Below are 20,181 nucleotides of genomic sequence, written 5' to 3' on the forward strand. Positions count from 1 at the left end.
TGATTTAGGCTGTATATCAAATTGCAGACTTATACATTCTCACTGTCTTCGGTCTGTCTGTCTGTTCTTTGTTAATCTTGAGAACAGAGATAAAATTTGGACCAGGTACGAAAAGTTTTTTAAAATTATAATACAATTAAAAATTGCAGACTGACATTGTGATACTATCACAATAAGTAATTGTTCATGTGTCAAGATAAATTTATACATCTTACTAGGCAACAAAATATGGTAATTAATGTAATTAGCAATTCAATTTCTATGCATGATTAAGCTGATACCTTCCCTATCTTGGCCATCTATCTGAAAAACTAATTTAATCAAGTTAAATTATTAACTTAAGTTTTATTAATGTTACAATTTTCAAGTTCTTTCAGAAGGAACTGTTGATACTTATTAGATAACCATTTTAAAAATAGTAAACCCTTCATTTAACAAATTAATTGGAGGAAGGGGTAACTGCTATTGCCAAAAGTATGTTAAATCCAATGAATTATTGATGTGTTTTTAAAACAAGTCATGTGTATTTTCTTATTGTGTGAATAAAATTTATGCTGAATGATGTTTACTGATTGACTCACTGATCCAACCTTTTCACATGAAAAAAAAGTTTTAAATTTTTTCCTATGGGACAAAAATTTTTGTCCATTAAATTGACTGTATTTAAAAAACTTATACATGTATAGGTTATCTGGAAATCTGAAAAACTGAGTAAACTATTTTATATTTGCAACTCGATATTTAATTTTACTGTTTTCATTGTTTATATCAGAATTCATATACTGGTACTCTGTTCTAATGTTCCTTATATTATAATTTAGTTTTTTTTATTTTTTATTTTTGCAATGTGTATAATTTTTAATAAAAGATATAACATATAAAACAAGAGATGTTTAAATATTTAATTTCTACTCCACAATGTACAATGATGGCTTACTTTCTTCTTCATTACTTAACAATTGTCAATCCTTTGAAAAATTCAACCATATCGATGATATCTTCTTGAACAGAAGTCCCTAATTGGCGAATTAGTTCTGACAATGTCTTTTCTGCACACTTGGAAATATTTTTGGCTTCCAATCGACTCGAGATGGCATATACCACTTCATTAACTTCTTCGGCAATGGATTTTGAAAACATTACATTAAATATTGAAGAAAGATTCGAATACACATTCTTTTTAATTTGCTGATTACGACAAGCCAAATTCAAAATTAAAATTCCTATTGGAAAAGAAATATATTTTATTGAGTTGCATTTGGATCTTGAAAAAGACTTCTATACAAAATGGAAATAGATAAAATATTAGTACAGTGTGCTCAGAAAGTCTCTCCAGTGATTGTATGCTTTTAGTTCTGCATAAATCCATCATGTGAGATACTCTTGTTTTTGAAAAGAAGGCAAGAATAATTGTTTTGTGTCTGGAGAATGATAGGTTATGATGGTAGTATAACAGTATTAGTTTTCTGTTACATTTATATTATTAAAGCACTAAAATCATTGTGGAGGGACTTTCCAATCACTCTGTTATAAATGAATCAGTTCAATAATGCACAAATATAGCTTTTATGTATAGTTGTGATACTAGAAATTTATAAATATTTTTAAAGAAAATAAGATTATTAGATCACAACTAGGAGAGCTCTGCCATCCTGACTGTGGCAGCCCAACTTCCCACTTGTTTCCAATAGAAAAGGTGTACATATTGAAATTTTTATATCTGATTTTGAGCAAGGATTCTGTAACATAAATTCAGTCTGTTTCGAAATGTACAGTACCTCCACACTCAAATTAATTAGGAAAAAAAAATTTTTTATTCAAATCGCAAAAATTTTTCAGACTCCATTAAATCAAAGAATAACCTTCAGATTCTTGAACAAAAAAATGAATTTTTTAAAATTGGTTGAACATATGACTAACTTCTCACAAAAAAAGTTCCAATTCTGTGGTTGCATGGTTCTCTTTGCTTGTTTGCCCCACTTGTTTCAATACAGACTATTCATAATAATAATTTTGTGATGATCAACTCACTAAAGGCTAACCAATCACCACTCACACTTTGCTCAACCTTCCTTGGTCAATCCCAAACCTTGCTTTTGCTTGCTTGTTCAAAAATTTTGTGAGGGTTTGTCAATTTCCAGTGTCACTATTTCTATTTTATTTTTTGATGATGTTTTTAACCTAAGTATATATCTACTCTATATATATATATTCTTGAATCCCTCCATATTTTTAAAAAAAATCTTAGCTTGGTGCTTCTATAAATTGGATTTCAATCAGTGATGTTTCTCTAAACATCTCATTTCACTCCTAGACACATTTCCAAGAAACCACATATTTACCAAACAGGATTGAAAATGAATAAAACTTTTATTTCATTATTGAACCTGTCTCATAAATGATTTCCAAATTCAACTCATATTACATATGATTCTATATTGCCTGGACCACTTCCATTCCTGTCTATACGAGATAACTGAACATGATGCATATGAAATAAATGATTATTTGTAAGTTATATCATTAGATTTACAATTTATGGAAAATTATGTTAGAGATTTTTTAAATTTTAAATAATTATTTCCAATGAGATACCTACCTTTTGAATCAATCAATTTCCTGATTTGTTGTAGGAAATGTTCTTGAACAAAAGATAATGGTGGACAACTTATACCAGCACTGGTATCCTTGTTATCAACATCTAACATCACTATGTCATATTTTTCTTCTGCAAAAATTATTACATGTCAAATTTTCAATAAATATTTAAGAATTATATTATTAACTAACCTCTCTGGGCACAGTTATTAATAAAGTCTATTCCATCAGCAATATGAACTTTCAGCTTTTCACTTAGTTCTAATCCAAACCACTCGACTGCAATTTTTAAAATTTCTTCATCTAATTCGACAACATCTATATAAATCTGAAATTAGGAAATTATCCTGATTTAACAATTTATAATACAAATCAAAACATTTCTATAAAATAATTAACTGATAATATTTTACAGTTTATTATTAACTCTTGATATATATAAATATTTGAATGCTATTTCTAGGTATCAGGAAGATTTGATGCTATCCCAGCACACTAGTTGGTTGCAAAGGTTAATGTATCAAACAGCCATTTCAATTTCTTGATGCATTTCAGTTTCTTCATTTTGGAAACCTCCTTGGCCAAGGAAATAACAGATTAGGATCCTCTTGTACCTGGAGAATCCTAATCTGACATATTATTGTCTGAGGCAGACCATAATGCAAACTACTGACCCTGCTCAGGATTGGACTGGACAATCCCCTTAAAAGTGAAGGACACAGACTCCCAGACAATTTTTTGAAGTCTCTTGACCAAGTTGGAAGATGTGTGCGTGATTAGGTCTAGACTCAAACAGCAGCCATCCAATCATTTGAAACCAGCATCAAGAGCTGACAGATTCTACAGATGATCTCGCCAAAGTGGCCCATCTCCAAGTAAAGGAAACTGTGCTCAAAGAAAGACCATAAGGTGGCTTTTGAATGAACTTTGAATGAACACATTCTAACTGAAAAGGGAGAAAGAGAAGATCATTCAATTAGAAACAGTCAACCCTTATGTATGTCATTACTAATATTTGGCAACACTAGCATTTTGTAGATTTCAGTATGGTGGCACCCAGTTTACAAGTCTATGTGGTATTAAAAGATGAAAATACTGCAGGAAAAAATTAATTATTTGTATATCCAATACGGATACTTTATCTGCAAATTACAGTAATGTATTTTATAATGAATTAACCTAATAATTAAGTGAAAGTAAGACTTCAAGTTGTTTAATTCAAATTGAAGGTGAAACAGCTTAAACTAAGAGTAATTTAGATACAAAAGTTATGTAATGTTGGTCTCAGTTCTATACAATAACTTATTTATAATGTTTTCATGCATTGATTTCATGAAAATGAGTATATCATGTTGTGTTAAAGGTGTCAAGGTGTGTTAAAATGTTAAGTCTGTTATTAATATATGTTTTTAAAACATTTGATTAAATCAAGGGTTTACTGTATTGCCATTAACAGTATTATGGCAAGAATAAGATGTTTGTTTTGGGTGCAGTAATGTTAAAAGTGCAAAAAAATGCTTTTTAAAGACAAAAAATGCTTTTTAAAGACAAAAGTGGATTTTACATTCTGAAACTTAAATGTATATTTCAATAAATATTTTGTAAAATTAATAAAAATACTGTTTACTGTTACTCTGAGAGCTACAGAGAGAACTTGATAATCTAGAAACTCACTTTTGTATTTTGTGTACATCAAGCACTGTGCATTTAAAGTTTCACAAACAACAAATACTGTAGGCGACTACTGTACCTGAAGTTAAATTAATTTACTCAAAATCTAATGTAATGTTATACGAACAACCTAATTTTGTGATACTACAATTGTCAGATGACTTAGTGATTTCCAGTTACGTGGTGAGTTTGATCTCTGTGGTATGTACAGTACAACGCTACACATTCTGGGTTTCAATAAGATGTTTTAGATAATAGAGTTTCCACTATACATAGTGATAGTTTAATAGTTTACTCAAAGTACATAAAATCCTAGTTATGGCAATGATAACTGAACTGCCAAATTAGTTTGCCATTTATAATTAATTCATGATAAAAATAATCTATAACATAATATAAATAATGTCAAAATTTTTTAATTTTTTCAAGTTAATTATTGATAGAAGACTACCCGTAATTGCTTTTAAATTTAATTTAGACATTGTATATACTGAAATATCTTCTGTTTTCTGTATTTAATTGAGAACACACATATGTAAAAATTTTTTTTTAAAGTGTACAAATGTGCATATAAATGCATGTTACAATTTGAATAACTTATAGAAAAAAAATTTACTTACTTGCTAGATTAATATGTTTTATAAAATTGTTCTTTTTTATATTTAAATTAAATAAAAAAATTATTTAATAAATACCTGTTTTATGTGGCTTGTCATGAACATAGGCAATAAACCTCCTCCTAATCCAACCATTAAAACACGAATTTTTTCTAAAATAAAGATTTTAAAATCCAATTATTTAATACATATCTTATTTAAAAGTGTGATTCGAAAATTCATAATGTCACCTTACCAGTAATTTGAGACGAAAGAAATGATAAACCAGAAAACATGTAAATGTGGTGTTGACATGATAAATAATTGAAATCAATATTCTTCGTGACTTTACCTTTCTTTGTCTTCTTATTTTTCTTTACTATTTCTGAAATAAAACTTACAGCTTGCCATCTACAAACAATTTATATAAACTGAAATTTTTTTAATAATTAAAATATTATTTTCTTGGATACTAGTTGCCAGGCTTTATCCTTACAGACCAAATTGCTATTTTCAAAAGTAAATAAAAAGTTCTTGTTGAAGCCATAAATGATTAAAATATGTTTTAAAAATCAAAATCCATTCAGACTCGTTGTGTTAACTTCTAAAAATTCTACATTTGTTATAATTTGTTTATAAAATTTAACTTTTAAATTTTTAAAAATTTTTTATTTTGTTAATAAGAATATATTTTGAATATGCAATTTACCGATGGTTAATCGTGCTTCCGACTGAATCACATATTGATTCTGAAGAAACACGAGTCTCCGAAAAGTCTGTTTTCCTTCACCCTGAACATCTTCAATAATGTACTCTCCACTTAGTTCACTTTTACCATTATAACAAATCGTTCTATGTCCGATATCCGGACCAACAGACATGAATGGTACCTAAAAATATTAATATTTTAATTATATAAAGTAAATAATGATAAAGATTTAATAGTCTAATCTGACTATTTTATGTATAAAAAGTTGCAAAAATTAACAGCAAAATTTATACATTTTTAGAATTATAAAACACATTGTAGCTCCATAAATATAAAGTTATTTTCTTAGAGTTTGAAGCAAAAGATTCTCATGTTCAGAAATGCTACTATATTCTTGTGAAAATAAGAGCAAGCTCTAACAGGTGAAAATTTCTTGTTTTTGCAGTTTTGAAACATAGAACATGCTCTTGTGTTTACCAGCTTGTCTTGGCACTGTATTACCATGTCAATGTAAATTAAATGTAAATGTAACTATTTTGCAACATCTCTGAAGTAACCATTATTAAAAATAAAAAAATTATTCCAATACTGTAAAACTTTTTTAAAATAGCGAGTTTTTTAGATACTTCAGAATATATTGTCGATTTTGTATTCAAATTTCTACATTAATAATGATTGTAATGGATTAATAGTTTTAGATATTTCTTATATCTCACCTTNTTAAAATTTCTTCATCTAATTCGACAACATCTATATAAATCTGAAATTAGGAAATTATCCTGATTTAACAATTTATAATACAAATCAAAACATTTCTATAAAATAATTAACTGATAATATTTTACAGTTTATTATTAACTCTTGATATATATAAATATTTTTTCTTTATGAACTTTTCAAAGTTTTCTTCTAGATTATTGAAATAATTTTAAATTTAAAACATTTGGCAATGTTAAAAAAAAGGCAAAATGCTTATGTTCATGAACAATGCTTCTAGATAAAAATAATAAAGTACCGAATTACTTATTTTGTATATAATGCAAATATAGTGTATATTCTTGCATAGCTTTAATACTTTTAAGAACTTCATCACTAGTTTCTACTCGAATCAGCTCTCCATCCATATCTAATTCAATTAGCTGTAAAAAAAAAGTATAATAAAATATTTAATAAATTAAAAAAATTAAATGTGTAAAATAACCTTACTGATTTCATTGTTTTAGATGATTTCATTTTAGTGCAAATAACAAAAAATGTTGGAAATGCATAAGCTGAATTCGGTTCCTCGGGATCACGTTCAATTTCTGTACACTTGTGAATGCGAATCATCCAGCCCCTACAAAATCAATTCTTTTATATATTTCAAAAATAAATAAATAAAGAATTAAGTTATATTCAATAAAATAAATATGTGAATTAAGAACAATATGACAAAATAAAGAATACTTCTGGTAACAACTTTCATTCTTAATCTTTAAGTATATACATAACAAACCAATGCAATATCAAAATGGATAAAATTAATATAAAAACAAAAAATCTTTATAATCCAGCATTTAATTTTGGATAAACAGACTTTTTCAGCTCACTTAACTAGCCATCACCAGTTTGAATCACATGAAACTACAGGATTTTAGAACACGGCTGAAAATTTTTGGAATGTAGTATATATTCCAGTATATTTTTTAATGTTGTTATTAATACTGTTGTAATTTTTATTGTCACTGTTATAATCCTGTAGTTTCAATGCTAATATTTTATTATAGAACAGCTTAAATGTACTGTAATATATACTATGTTTGAATAATTTTCAACCAATGTTCTAGAATCCTGTATTAATGTGTGGTTCAAATCTGACAATGACTAGTTAAGCTAGCCAAATAAATTTGTTTATCCTAAATTAAATGCTGGATTGTAAAGACTTTGTTGTTATTTTTATTATTATATAATTTCAATAAAAATAGAATAATCTGATTAATGCAGTTGATTAGAATAGTTTTCTTTTAAAAAACATACTGATTATATCTTATTCATTTGTATTTTTATTTTGTTTTATAAGAAATATGCTATTTATGAAAAATGACCAACTTTTATCTTGTCTTAATTTATATAAATTTATTGTCATTTTTATAAATACAGTAATTACATTAAATTATATATGAAAAATATAATTTAATGTAATTACTGTATTTATTCAAATATAAGACACCATTGAGTCTAAGATGCATCTTAATTTCTATATATTCATCACAGACTTTTTAAAAATGGCAATTTGATGCAAATTTATTGTAAACTAAACTATATATTGATGTCTTCACAGAAACCTCTTCATTGTGTTAAGTTCTTCTGGATTTGACAAGCTGATTAACTTAGCTTTTAGTTTTTGTGGTAAACAAAATGAATAGTATTAGAGGGTATGATAATTATTTCATACTAAATTATATGCAAATATTCTATGTGGAAAATATTATTAAACAAAAAACACTGGAACATAGAAAATATAACTTAAATAATTTAAGTTATATAATATATAATTGAAAACAGAATTTTATATATATGTATAGGTAGTATGTATAATATAAGAATGAACTGTCCACTGTGGTTACTCAACTGAATTAATGCATCTTTTACAATGGGTAAAGTTTAAAGAACACTAACAGTAAAATGTTAGTGTTCTTTAAACTCCACCCATTGTTAGGGTGATTGGTCAAAAAATGACCCCCAAGAATTTTACATTTTTTGGACTTAGGACACCTTGAAACATTGTGAAATGCAAAAAAGTTTGAGGGTAATTTCCGTATGTATGGATGTTAATGTAGGGAGGGCACAATTTTGTTCATTCTCTTTGAAGCTTAATTAATACTACTTTTGTGCTTTTTGTCAAAAATTTCTGAAATTTTGCAGATAGGTTTATTTATTAGAGGGATTGGTGCTATTGAACTTTGGTGGTTAAAGGTCAAGGGAGTAGAGAGATAATGGGAGCCGTATGTATCTCCAGTAGGGTTGGACTTAATGAGAATTTTACTAGTTATTAGCATTTACAATTTTTTATAAAACTCATCCTCAAAATTAAGCTTTTTGCCATTTTATAATAGTTAAAAATATAAAAAGCTTTTAAAATTTTGGTCGCATATTTTATATAAGCTACCAAAATTTTAAATGTTACCAGGAAAATTGAGCAACTTGTTGCTGGTTTATTTGATCTAGTTAACAGACAATCTTTAGAAGTAGAGTTGAAAATGGAATGCCAGGGCATATGGACATTTTACTTTCAGCTGGAAAAAGTAAATTTTTATCTGATGAATTTATAAATTCAACTTACTCATTTGTGAACCAATTCAACATTTTCTTTAATATAAAATCTTGAAGAAGAGAAACACAAATGTAACGGCCACAAGGTCTCAAAACTCTCTTAATTTCAGAAAACATTGCTTCAGCTCGTCTGTTAACTTCTTCAGTGTCTTCGCTCAATAATGCATCCAAAGTTCCTTTATCCAATACAACACTAAATTCTTCATCATCAAATGTCATCTTTTCATGAAAAATTTAAAACTATAATTCATAATATGAATTAATACCAAAATATATTTTTATTTTGATTTAATATTATCAAATTTCTTTAGTCATAGTCTATTGTAATATCAAACAAACAGTCAGATTGTTTATAGAGCTGTAAGGCTAAATAATTACAGATCAATTTGGTAAGAAGCAGCCTATCGGCCATGTCATCTCTTCTTAAATATAATTAATGAATTAAATTTAAGAATATTTTAGAAAAGACCTGAACCAGAATGGGACTTGAACCTGCAACTCCTACTTACTGTGAAGATAGGTTGCCTGTCACACTATCCAGACTAATTTTATTATATTTAAGAAGAGACAGTGACCTGCCTCCTGCCAAATTATTTAGTAATTATTTAGCCTTATAGCCCAATAAAAAATCTGGCCATAATGTCACAAATGTGATATTATGGTCACAAATGTGATATTATGGTCACAAGTTATAAATATAGTCATAAGTTAATTTATTTGAATGTGTAAAACTGGAATTTGTTAATTATGACTAATACCTGAAGCATATCCATTTTTTTGAATTCTAGACCTTTCCTGCCAGGAACGTGCTTGTCATTCATCTGTTTGATAACAATGCTACTAATGTCAATATTAACATTATTGTGAAAACCAACATCATACAGGTCCACACTTAACTGTGAATTTCCACATCCAATGTTTAATAGCTTGTCTTTTGGACGAATGTACTTATGTAAAAGACCACAAAGCTGTGGATATTCTCCATACCTAAAAAAATATATAACACATAGAAAGTTAGTAACATTATATTGGTATTTACATGACATGAGGAGAAGTCAGTAATTATGTTAAAGATAGTTATGATAATACGATATATATACACGTGTGTGTATGAGGTGTTCAAAAAGTTCTCAGAAAGTAATTATTATTTGTAAACAGAATTTTACATTTATAATTAATTGATGCAAGCATAAACTTGTTAAGACTTCAATTAAAATGGCTAATGGTATTTATACATTAAAAATACTTGGAAGAAACTAAAATATTCTCATATGTTTATCTTGTCCAAGTACCAGAAACAATCAGCCCTCTGTTATGGGCTGTCTGTAAATTATGTCTGTATTTTCTTAAAAGTTTTACTCTCTTCCCTTGTCTGTTTCCATAACCTCTCAAAACCTTTATCACTTTAAAAATGATAGATACCATAAGTAGAAACAAAAAAATCTAGAAATGAGTTGCATAACTTTCCTGGCTTTTGAGATTTTATTTTAAAAATAACATTTGTAATGTGATGACTGTACATAGCATCATCTGTTATGAGATTTTGTTATAAAAACTTTATATATTTTTAACTATTATAAAACAGCAAAAGACTTAATTTTGAGGGTAGAGATAAGTTTTATAAAACACTGTAAATGCTAATAAGTAAAATCTTTATTAAGTCTGACTCTTNTGGCACTGTATTACCATGTCAATGTAAATTAAATGTAAATGTAACTATTTTGCAACATCTCTGAAGTAACCATTATTAAAAATAAAAAAATTATTCCAATACTGTAAAACTTTTTTAAAATAGCGAGTTTTTTAGATACTTCAGAATATATTGTCGATTTTGTATTCAAATTTCTACATTAATAATGATTGTAATGGATTAATAGTTTTAGATATTTCTTATATCTCACCTTTTTTTTTATTGTAAGTGTGGATTTTAAATATATGCAGACTAGACATTGGTCTGCTATAGGATCCTAGCCAATACTGGATCAATACTGAGTGTCTTGATGTGCATGTTGACACTCAGACTTGATCCTAGATCTTCTATAATATCACACATTATCTGATACAAATCTTTATATAATATAAAGTTATATAAAGGGTCTCATAAGTCTGTGCTTGTCAAGTGTCTCACACTCACACAATGTAAAACTGCCATTAAATTCAGTATTGTATAAATACAGTAAATCCCTACTATCTCAGACTAATAGGGGGGGTGAAGGTTGTCCAAGTTAGAAGGATATTTTCTCCAATGACCAAAGGATTTTTGAGATACCTTGTATCTAACTCTTAAATGTAGATTTTTTCCACATAAATTTTATTTAACTTTTATATAAAAAGTTTTTGAACAAAGTCAAAAACATTATTCACTCACCTTTACATTCTTTGTAAAATCACTCTGTGCAAATTCCATTACTTTAGAAGACAATTCCCTTTTAACTTCATCCAGATTAGTATAATTATGATTTCGATTCAAATGAACAACAACCAATCTTTCACATCCTGCATTTTCAATTAACTGCTTTCTACCAGCCGTAGTTGCAAACATCCACTCCATTTCTCTACAGACCATAAGAAAATCATCATCATATAAGAAAAATTTCATTTATTTATTTAAAAATTGATACATTACCTGCCTTGAGGAACTATGAAGACTGCAAACTTTACGGGTGCATATGATTTTTGATCAATAATATAAAATACATAACGTGGATTTGGATTTTTTGAATCGTACAATTCTAGATTAACGTCTTCGTCCACAAATTTTCTAAGATTAAAAAATTAGAAAATAAAGATTTATATGTATTTATTATTTATAAAACTTTTAACAAAAATTATTTTTTCTATGTTAATTTTTTCATATTGATATAGCAAGTAATTGTAATTAAAGTATCTCTATTCAATGCTATTTAGAGAGATATATATCGATCCAAATGCAAACAAATCTAGTACAATTATATCTCAGAGTATGCAGAACACATTTCTACATACTCTGAGATATAATTGTAAAAAATCAGTACCAAAACTCAGCACTATGGCTCTTTTGGTCATACAGGCAATGCAGTGCAAAAATGCCATAAAGGAATCCACTTAAAGTGTAGTTTATCAAGGGCATGTTGCAAATTTGGCAGCCTGATAGACAGTATCATACTGCGTTTAGGAAGCATTACAGAAAATCTATGATGCTTCTCACAATTATGGCCATCTGTTGAACATACTGTTCATTACTTTCAGATTTTACATCTTTGGAGAAGAGACCACACAGAGCAGTATATCTCCTGCATTGCTAAGGTCTCTATATAGCAAGAGTGTCTTGTGCAAATAAATTGTTTGTTGCTTGCAGTGCCAAAAGTGCCATAGTTGGCAACTTTGATACTAATTTTTTTTTTACAGAAATGACTTTCACATACCCAGAAATGTTACTATACTAGATTTGATTGTATTTGGGCTGCTAAATGTATAGTTATAATAAACTTTCACTTTAGATTACCTGTAAAAATCATAAAAAGAGGATATATTCCAATAAATATATTGAAAGTATTATTTAAATGATAAGAGTAAGCTTTGTTCATACATAATTAATATATTTTTCTAGTATATTGTATCATTGTTCGAGAAGTACTATGGCATAATACTTACTACAATGTAATACAATATACATTGCATTCAATTATTGTAAAGTTGAAAATAAAGTTTGAAAAGTAAATCAAGGTATAAAAACATTGAGAGCAAGTAAAATGGCAAGGCCGATTTTTGGGACAAGACTATGTCTCAGAGACTCAGGGCTTGATACGATCATTCAAACTTCACTGACCTCAGCCACGAAAAAGGCTCATGGACGACTCCATGAGCCATTTTCGGTTAAATTTACCTACCCAATGTTGAAATTTCTGCCTGTTGCATGTCGCCCCGGATGGAATTTTTACTGATGCCTAATGTAAATTTCCTGTTTTTGAATAAAATAATTGTGGCTATTGTACCATCTGAAATTATTTTTTTATTTTGCACAAACAAAATAAATATGTTAGTAAATGTAAAAACAAAACAATTATATTTTGGAAGTTACTTTTAATATAAAATTATAACAATTAGCGCCATCTAATTTCAAAAACATTCTGATACTGAAACGAAATATCCTGGGTCAAGTGGTCAAGGTCAGCAGGTCACAACCAGAGAAGTAAATGTGTTTTTTCAAAGATTTGTTTGTCAAAATTCAATTTCACAATGTTCAGATTTCCAACTTCCCAACGATTTGCATGTGCAAATCTTGCACTCTTGCCTGTTTGTAGAAAAATGTTGCCATTTTGTATTTTATTTTGACTCGGTTCTTGGTTCCCAGAGTACCTACAAGTCTGATTTTTTTGTGTGTGCATGATTTGGGCACCTAATACTCTGTGCCAAATTGCAACTCCAGACATGTTTCCCTTATAACTCTAAGGTGTGCACTCGTAATGGCACCACGATTTTATAAACAAGATAGTCTTGTCAAAAAATTATGCCATATATTATTATAATGTTTTGGAAAAAAAGAATCAGCCCGGAGCAGGGCTGAACCAGTAATTCCTGCTTATCGTATAGATGCATTGCCAGTTATAAGAGTATTACTCAGATTTCCATTCAATCTTCATTTTTAGAACTATTTGTTCATTTAAATATAACTGTAATCGTCAGTTACACACTATACAGCAGAACTAGCAAAACCTGGTATCAGAGAGGAACCATATATTGCATATCAGAAATACAAGAGCCACATTCTCTATTGAAGCTTTATTTTATATAATGGATATGTATTCCTATATATTTAATTACAATAATTAAATATNTTTTAGATAATTTAATAATTTTTATAATTCTATATCCTTATTTTAGCCATGCAAACTACTCGGATAAGTAAAGATACAGCTACGAACTCACAGAGTTAATAGGTTAAAGTGAACGAATTATGAATGTTTTTTAAGATTAAGTTCGTTTATTATTATTTTAAATTGAGTTAATTTGAAAAAAAAAATAGCGAATAAGCTTAAAATATCTAAAATTTAGGTCGGAATTTTTCTGTATAAATTTTTAAAATCGTCAACGAAGCTAGAACCGTGCGATGTGGTGGAGTAAAATATTCGGTCTATGAAATTTACAAGAGGAAAAAAAAGACTTATAATTCGAATTTATAATAAAAATATGTATTTAAATAATCCTGAATAATGAATGATTATTTTAACATCCTATTTTGTACTAGAAACGAAAGATCAAACCTTGAACTTTGGAAGAAGGTAAGTAAAATGCCAAGTCGATGTGAACAGATAAGATTTACCAATGGAATTTTTATCTACACAGCTATAAAAATATTTATATATTAACATATTACTAATATATATATACTGTATATATTTTTAATATATGAAATAATTCTATACATTTTTATAAAAATTAAGCCAGTTTACTACGCGTATTAACAGACACGGGGTGGCTCAAAAATCGGTTAACCATTGTAAAAACTAAATTTCTGTCTTATTCAAATACTTAAGCGAGACATAAATAGCTAGAGTAGACCTCCCCCCAAAAAAAACACGAAGTTAACTGACTTTTGGGCAATCCTGTAAAAAAATATGTGTATATATATATATATATATTAATAGTTAAATTCGATGTCTCTCTCTTCACACGTCTTCTCCCCGCCAGTTTATAAATTTTAAAATACAAATAAATAAAATTAATTATTAAATTTGATAATAAAAAAATCTATTTTAATAATTCGTAAATGTTTCTAAATTAATTTTATTTATTCTTCTTCTTCTTTTTTTTTAATATATAAAGAAGCATTAATGAATAATGTGACTAACAAAGCTAAAGTATAATTTTGCAATCAACTGACTTTTGGGCCACCTTATGATCAAACCCATACGATGGCCCAAAAGTCAGTTGATCGCAGATTTCTACATAGTTTATGTACAGTGCGAGCGTAGATATTTTACGTGCACATGCAGGGTGGCCTAAAAGTCAGTTAACCGCGCGTTGTCTTCCGTGTTTCGCGCGTATTTGTGAACGTGGATCTTAAAATAGACTTAGAGCGACCGTATTTTTATGTAATTAGTAGAAAAGTTATTTTTAAAACTATTAAATAAGATATAAATTTAGATTTTTACAACGGTTAACTGACTTTTGGGCCACCTTGTATACTCATATGATTTGTGTGGATATATTCTACACATAATAGTTGGCTTAAATAAGCTTAAATAAGAAAAAAAAAACGAGGGGAAGGTCAAAATTAATAAACAGATTAAATAGGATTTAAACTTTTCCCTGTATAATCATAATTAACGTTATATGCTGTATAATTAACTTCTATAGAAAAATTTGGAGTTTATTTTTTTTTATTAAAATTCGCTCCCCTGCTAGCAATTCACTGCTCATTAATTGAATAAAGAGTTCAAATTGGATGGGAGTTGCCCAATTGCTGATAGTCTATAATTATGGGTAGGAGAAGTTAGCGGCAATTACATGCAAATATATGTCATTTGTGCTTCCGCTTTACAGTATAGAATTACAGTTATCAATTTTTAATGCTTTCTATCCGTACATCAACACACTTTTCCCTTATTTTTATTATTTATTTAAACATATAATGACTAATTATCCATAAAAATGCTTACAAGAGAGCACATACCGTGTACATTAGTAGTAAACGTGGTAAAAGATTAATAAAAATTGTCACATGCATTCCAATATGTTACACCTCTCTGAGGCTTTAAGTACTTGGGACTGATTCTCTAGTGTTACGGTATGGGAAAGATGACCTGCTAAATGATATCTCCATACATAAAGAACGTGAGTGGCAGAGATGCCTCAATGAGATAGAACCACACAAGTATAAATTGTGAGTGCATCATGCATACAAAACACATGAATGGAACAACATATGCCCCATTAGGAGAGTTAATTTAAAGTTCTGCAATGTTCTAGTTCAATGAAAAATAATCATTTAGTTTGATGAAGCATGCAGTAATAGGATAAGTTGCCCAAAGTAATGTTATGTACAGTACAATGCAGTCAATAACATTAAGCACAACTAACAGAAGAAGAAAACAGTATCATCGGGCTAAGGAAAGCATTATGGTAGTTTCGCCAAATTTCCTGCCTTCTGGGATGTTCTGATCTGAGTGTGATGAAGTGCTGAAGAAATGCAAACGTCATGGCGCAGGCCGAACGTACACGGCAGCCAGGCTATGTACTGTACAGTACGTCCTAGATAGGTCACCATGAAAGATAAATTCTGATCACAAACAGCTGCAACAGCGTCTTTCTCCACTATTCAGAGCAGTGTCGTAATTAGATAGGTGCAACGGGTGCACAGACCTAGAGGGGGGTGAACTCTGAAATGAAGTATCAAAAATTATCAATATTATATTATATATATTATCAATAATATATATTATATATATATATATTACACGAAAAGCTACTATCGGCACTGATCCACAGACAGGTAGAAACCTTGCTACAGAACATGTCCCCTTCCGTAACATTGGCTGGTGACTACAAATTTATATGGCATTCTGCCATTGGCATCCCAACATTGTCGGCTTCCTTTGCAGTGGTGCCGTGACAGCGAAGCATGAAGTGCTACGAAATGGCAGAGTATCGGCTTTAGCAATGAATCCCAATTCCGCTCGGACGACCACCATGTTAATGTGGAGGAACGCTTCAATCCCGCCTTTATTGAATGACAACTGCCCCCACTGCTGACTTGCACTGGTCTGGATTGCTATCTCGTATGATAGTCAGTCCCTGTAGCAGTGGTGCGAGAGATAATTAATTCCTCGCACCACTTGATGGCACAGCGGAAATCCAGCAACCTCTTTGCTGCCTTCCACCGAAGGGCTGCAAACAACCATTTTCAGCCGCTCATAATGCTTGGCCGCACTCAACTAGAATTTCTTAAGAATTTCTCCGTCACGTTTTCAAACTTCTTTGGCTTAATTTGTCTCCAGATTTGTTGTCCGTCGAGCATTTGTGGAACAAATGGAATGCCGGCTTTCGGCCACCTTCATGTGTAGTAGCAGAAGCAACATCTGTGGAAAAATCTATCATGGAATACCATACGTTATCTGTATACCTCTATGCCCAATCTTATTGCCGTATACTGTATATCCAAGCGAGAAGAGGTCCTACAAAGTATTATACATTTCTTTAAATTATACACCATTGTTGAACAGGAAATTGCCCGTTTGCTAGAATATCGTAATCACTCATTATCATAGTCACTGCATTTACACTAATAAAGTTTCATTCGATTCCAACGCTGCCTTCTTGGTGCGTAACTTTTTATTGTTAATGAATGTATATTGTCTATTAGAAAGTGAGGAGGAATCTATTCCATTGTAAAAATATATTGCGCATTTAGTGGACAGTTACTAGAATCGTAGGATTGGGAGAATTCTTTTGTTCATTATAAAATATATTGCTAAACAGTAAAGTCATAGAAACGAAACCACATACTCTAGAGCAGTCACGAGCAAACCCCGGCCTTTGTAACATGATTTCATTTTCCTGTTTTCTGTCTCGTGTCATTATGCAACCCTAATTAAGCGACACTCATGATGAAAAATATTCAAAACTTAACGTGACCAATGAAAAGACAATAAACTATATATTACTAATTTGCTACGTCGGTTTAAAGCATGCAACTTCGTAAGGAAAAAAAATCCAGAAACGAGTTGCTTAACTTTCCCGGCGACATTTGGTGTCGTCATCTGTTATCAATTTTTAAAACTTTATATATTTTTAACTATTATAAAATGGCAGAAAGCTTGATTTTGTGAGTTGGAATGAAAAAAAATCCAGAAACGAGTTGCTTAACTTTCCCGGCGACATTTGGTGTCGTCATCTGTTATCAATTATAAAAACTTTATATATTTTTAACTATTATAAAACAGCAAAAGACTTAATTTTGAGGGTAGAGATAAGTTTTATAAAACACTGTAAATGCTAATAAGTAAAATCTTTATTAAGTCTGACTCTTTGTGAGATATGGCACATGACCACCCTCCATCTATCCATCCGCTTGACCTTTTACAACCAAAATTTAATAGCAACAATACCCCTTACATACAAGCTGCCATGCCAAATTTTGTTTCTTTATCTTCACCCTGTCCTGTAATATTAAGCGAAATAGATGCTAAAACACACACACATTCATGAAATTTTTTTGCCCCCTCCCTTTTTTTTATTTTTTTGGGTTCAGGAGTCTCAAAATGTAAAGATTTGCAAAAGCTCAGAGGGTCAAATTTGACACAATTCCAATACTTTCCTTGTTATTTATACATAACAGCTGGAAAAGTAATATAGAAGAAATTTTGAAATAAATATAACAAAATGCATAAATTGTATAAAATGTAATGAAACAAAACAGATGTCAACTGAAGCTCAACCCCTCCACTCTTCCTTCTCCAACCTTATCTGATTTGTCATAACCCCTTTCTCCCTTCCAGTGTGGAAATGATTTATGGATAGCCCCTTACAGAACAACTTCCTGTAATGGAATACTGATTATAACAGAAGACATATTATTCTTGTAACAAGACTATTATGTTCGATCACCAGACCAATCAAGACTACCAATTCCCAGAAAAAACTTTATTCCTGATGACTGGTTGAGTGTCATCTACAAATAAAATTGTTGTTGTTTGTAGTGCCAAAAGTGCCATAATAGTGAGTTTTAATATCTTCCACACCCTGAAATGTCACCATACTAAATATGGTCACATTTGGACTGCTATATATCTCTCTAGACTGCATTGAATAGAGTATATTTTAATTACAATCACCTGGTTTATGTAGTATACAAATTATAATATTCCTTTTAAAAATGGCCAATGAATTTACATTATATGGAAGACTCTTGTTCCTGGTGATTGGACATGGCAAAAGTGTAGACATTTTAGTCGTTCTATGTATTTTATTAATGTAAATTCATCAGCCAATTTTTAAAAAAATATTGTAATTTTTAATTGTTTGACTGCTTTGCATGTTTTTTGCAGAAGCGTAGCCTCTAATAAAAATTGTTTCTGCAATGGAAGACTGTTGTTCCTGATGATTGGACATGGTGAAAGTGTAATTTTAGTCTTTCTACATATTTTACAAGATTTATCTTAGAAACACTTGAGAGAAAACTTTAAAACTCAAAAAAATATTTTTTGTGTGTGTCTCGCAAAAGAGAAAGGATATAAGAAAAATTTCTTTGGTATCTTTTGGTGTTTTTCCTGTTTAGACATGGACTAAACATACAGAGATAAAATCTTGTCCTGAAATGATTACTAGTTTGTCACTATGGTACAAAGAAGCACTAAAGGAGGTAGTTGGGATCTTATCAGAGCTGTACACTATACTCATAGGAGCAAAAAAAGTCAAAGGAGCCATACCTCTACATGTGACCCTTTGAGAGATATAGTCCCCCAAAATCAGGTTGCATGCAATTGTAATTGTAAGATTATCACATTTAACTATTTAGCCCATGTGATGGCTTTGAGTGACTCATTTGACTGTTCATTGAGTACTTGATGTTATCTAGTTTTAGGGGGTCTGGGAACAGAGTGTGAACATTAGTGAGCACTGAAGCACATGAGTATTCAAGACAAGCAATAGCTTGACTTCACTGACACTCTGCACGGTAAGGAGCTCTGCATGGCAAGATGCACTGTAGGCAAGGCAAGGAAGGCAAGGACATTCCATGCAGAGCATGGGTGAAGGCTCTGCATGGAGAATAGACAGTATACTGATACATGGTAAAAACTGACATTTGGAGGAGAATATCTCGCAAAGAGTCACATATACAGGTATGGTTCCATTGACTTTTTTGCTCATACAGGGAGTCTACAACTCTGGGGGTGGGGAAATCACTCATTTAGAGTTCACATCTTACCAATTTTACCGTCACAATTTTCGGTCTGCCATTATATTTGTGATATTACTGTGCCTACCTAAATAAAACTTCAGTTATTAGACACTATACGAGTATTAACATAGATTATTTAATTACTACTTTAAAAAAAATCAACGCTAATAAAATCACCATTCAAAAGCTCGATTTCCTCGTTTCGTAAAAAATTTATTCCAGTAATCTTCTTTAGAAAAGTTCGATATACTTTTCGGTAATAAACTCATTTCTTTAACTTAATTAGCGAAACACGTTTAAAAAGTCAGAAATTATCATTTTAAAAACTAAAATAACCATTTCTTCCCAGTGTAAACATTCGCAACACCATAGCTAAGCACATGGTCGCACAACGCGAATCCTAGCGACGAAAA

The 20,181-nt window shown here is 30.0% G+C and overlaps 1 protein-coding gene across 1 annotated transcript; it reads right to left on the minus strand.

Moving 5' to 3' along the window:
- Positions 1-888: 888 nt before the first annotated feature.
- LOC111625255 (methyltransferase-like protein 13) lies at positions 889-20,180 on the minus strand. Its single transcript, XM_023368360.1, has 12 exons — positions 19,946-20,180; positions 9,645-9,873; positions 8,897-9,105; positions 6,781-6,910; positions 6,598-6,713; positions 6,201-6,234; positions 5,575-5,755; positions 5,122-5,250; positions 4,965-5,038; positions 2,791-2,926; positions 2,600-2,728; positions 889-1,223 (listed from the first exon to the last, which is right to left on the minus strand). Exons 1-12 carry the CDS (start codon positions 20,035-20,037, stop codon positions 949-951), a joined length of 1,734 nt encoding a protein of 577 aa, XP_023224128.1. The 5' UTR covers positions 20,038-20,180; the 3' UTR covers positions 889-948.
- Position 20,181: the final 1 nt, after the last annotated feature.

Source organism: Centruroides sculpturatus, unplaced genomic scaffold, assembly GCF_000671375.1.
Source record: "Centruroides sculpturatus isolate CEXI.00-Female unplaced genomic scaffold, Cexi_2.0 scaffold393, whole genome shotgun sequence".
Taxonomy (NCBI): domain Eukaryota; kingdom Metazoa; phylum Arthropoda; class Arachnida; order Scorpiones; family Buthidae; genus Centruroides; species Centruroides sculpturatus.

What these genes read in the sequence shown, in the direction of transcription:
- LOC111625255 (XM_023368360.1), bottom strand. Translation starts at nt 20,037, where the DNA reads ATGAGTTTATTACCGAAAAGTATATCGAACTTTTCTAAAGAAGATTAC. An exon ending in CATCTAAAACAATGAAATCA is followed by an intron (nt 6,714 to 6,780) that starts GTAAGGTTATTT and finishes TTTTTTTTACAG; the next exon opens with CTAATTGAATTAGATATGGA. An exon ending in TGACAAGCCACATAAAACAG is followed by an intron (nt 2,927 to 4,964) that starts GTATTTATTAAA and finishes TCCTAATTTCAG; the next exon opens with ATTTATATAGATGTTGTCGA.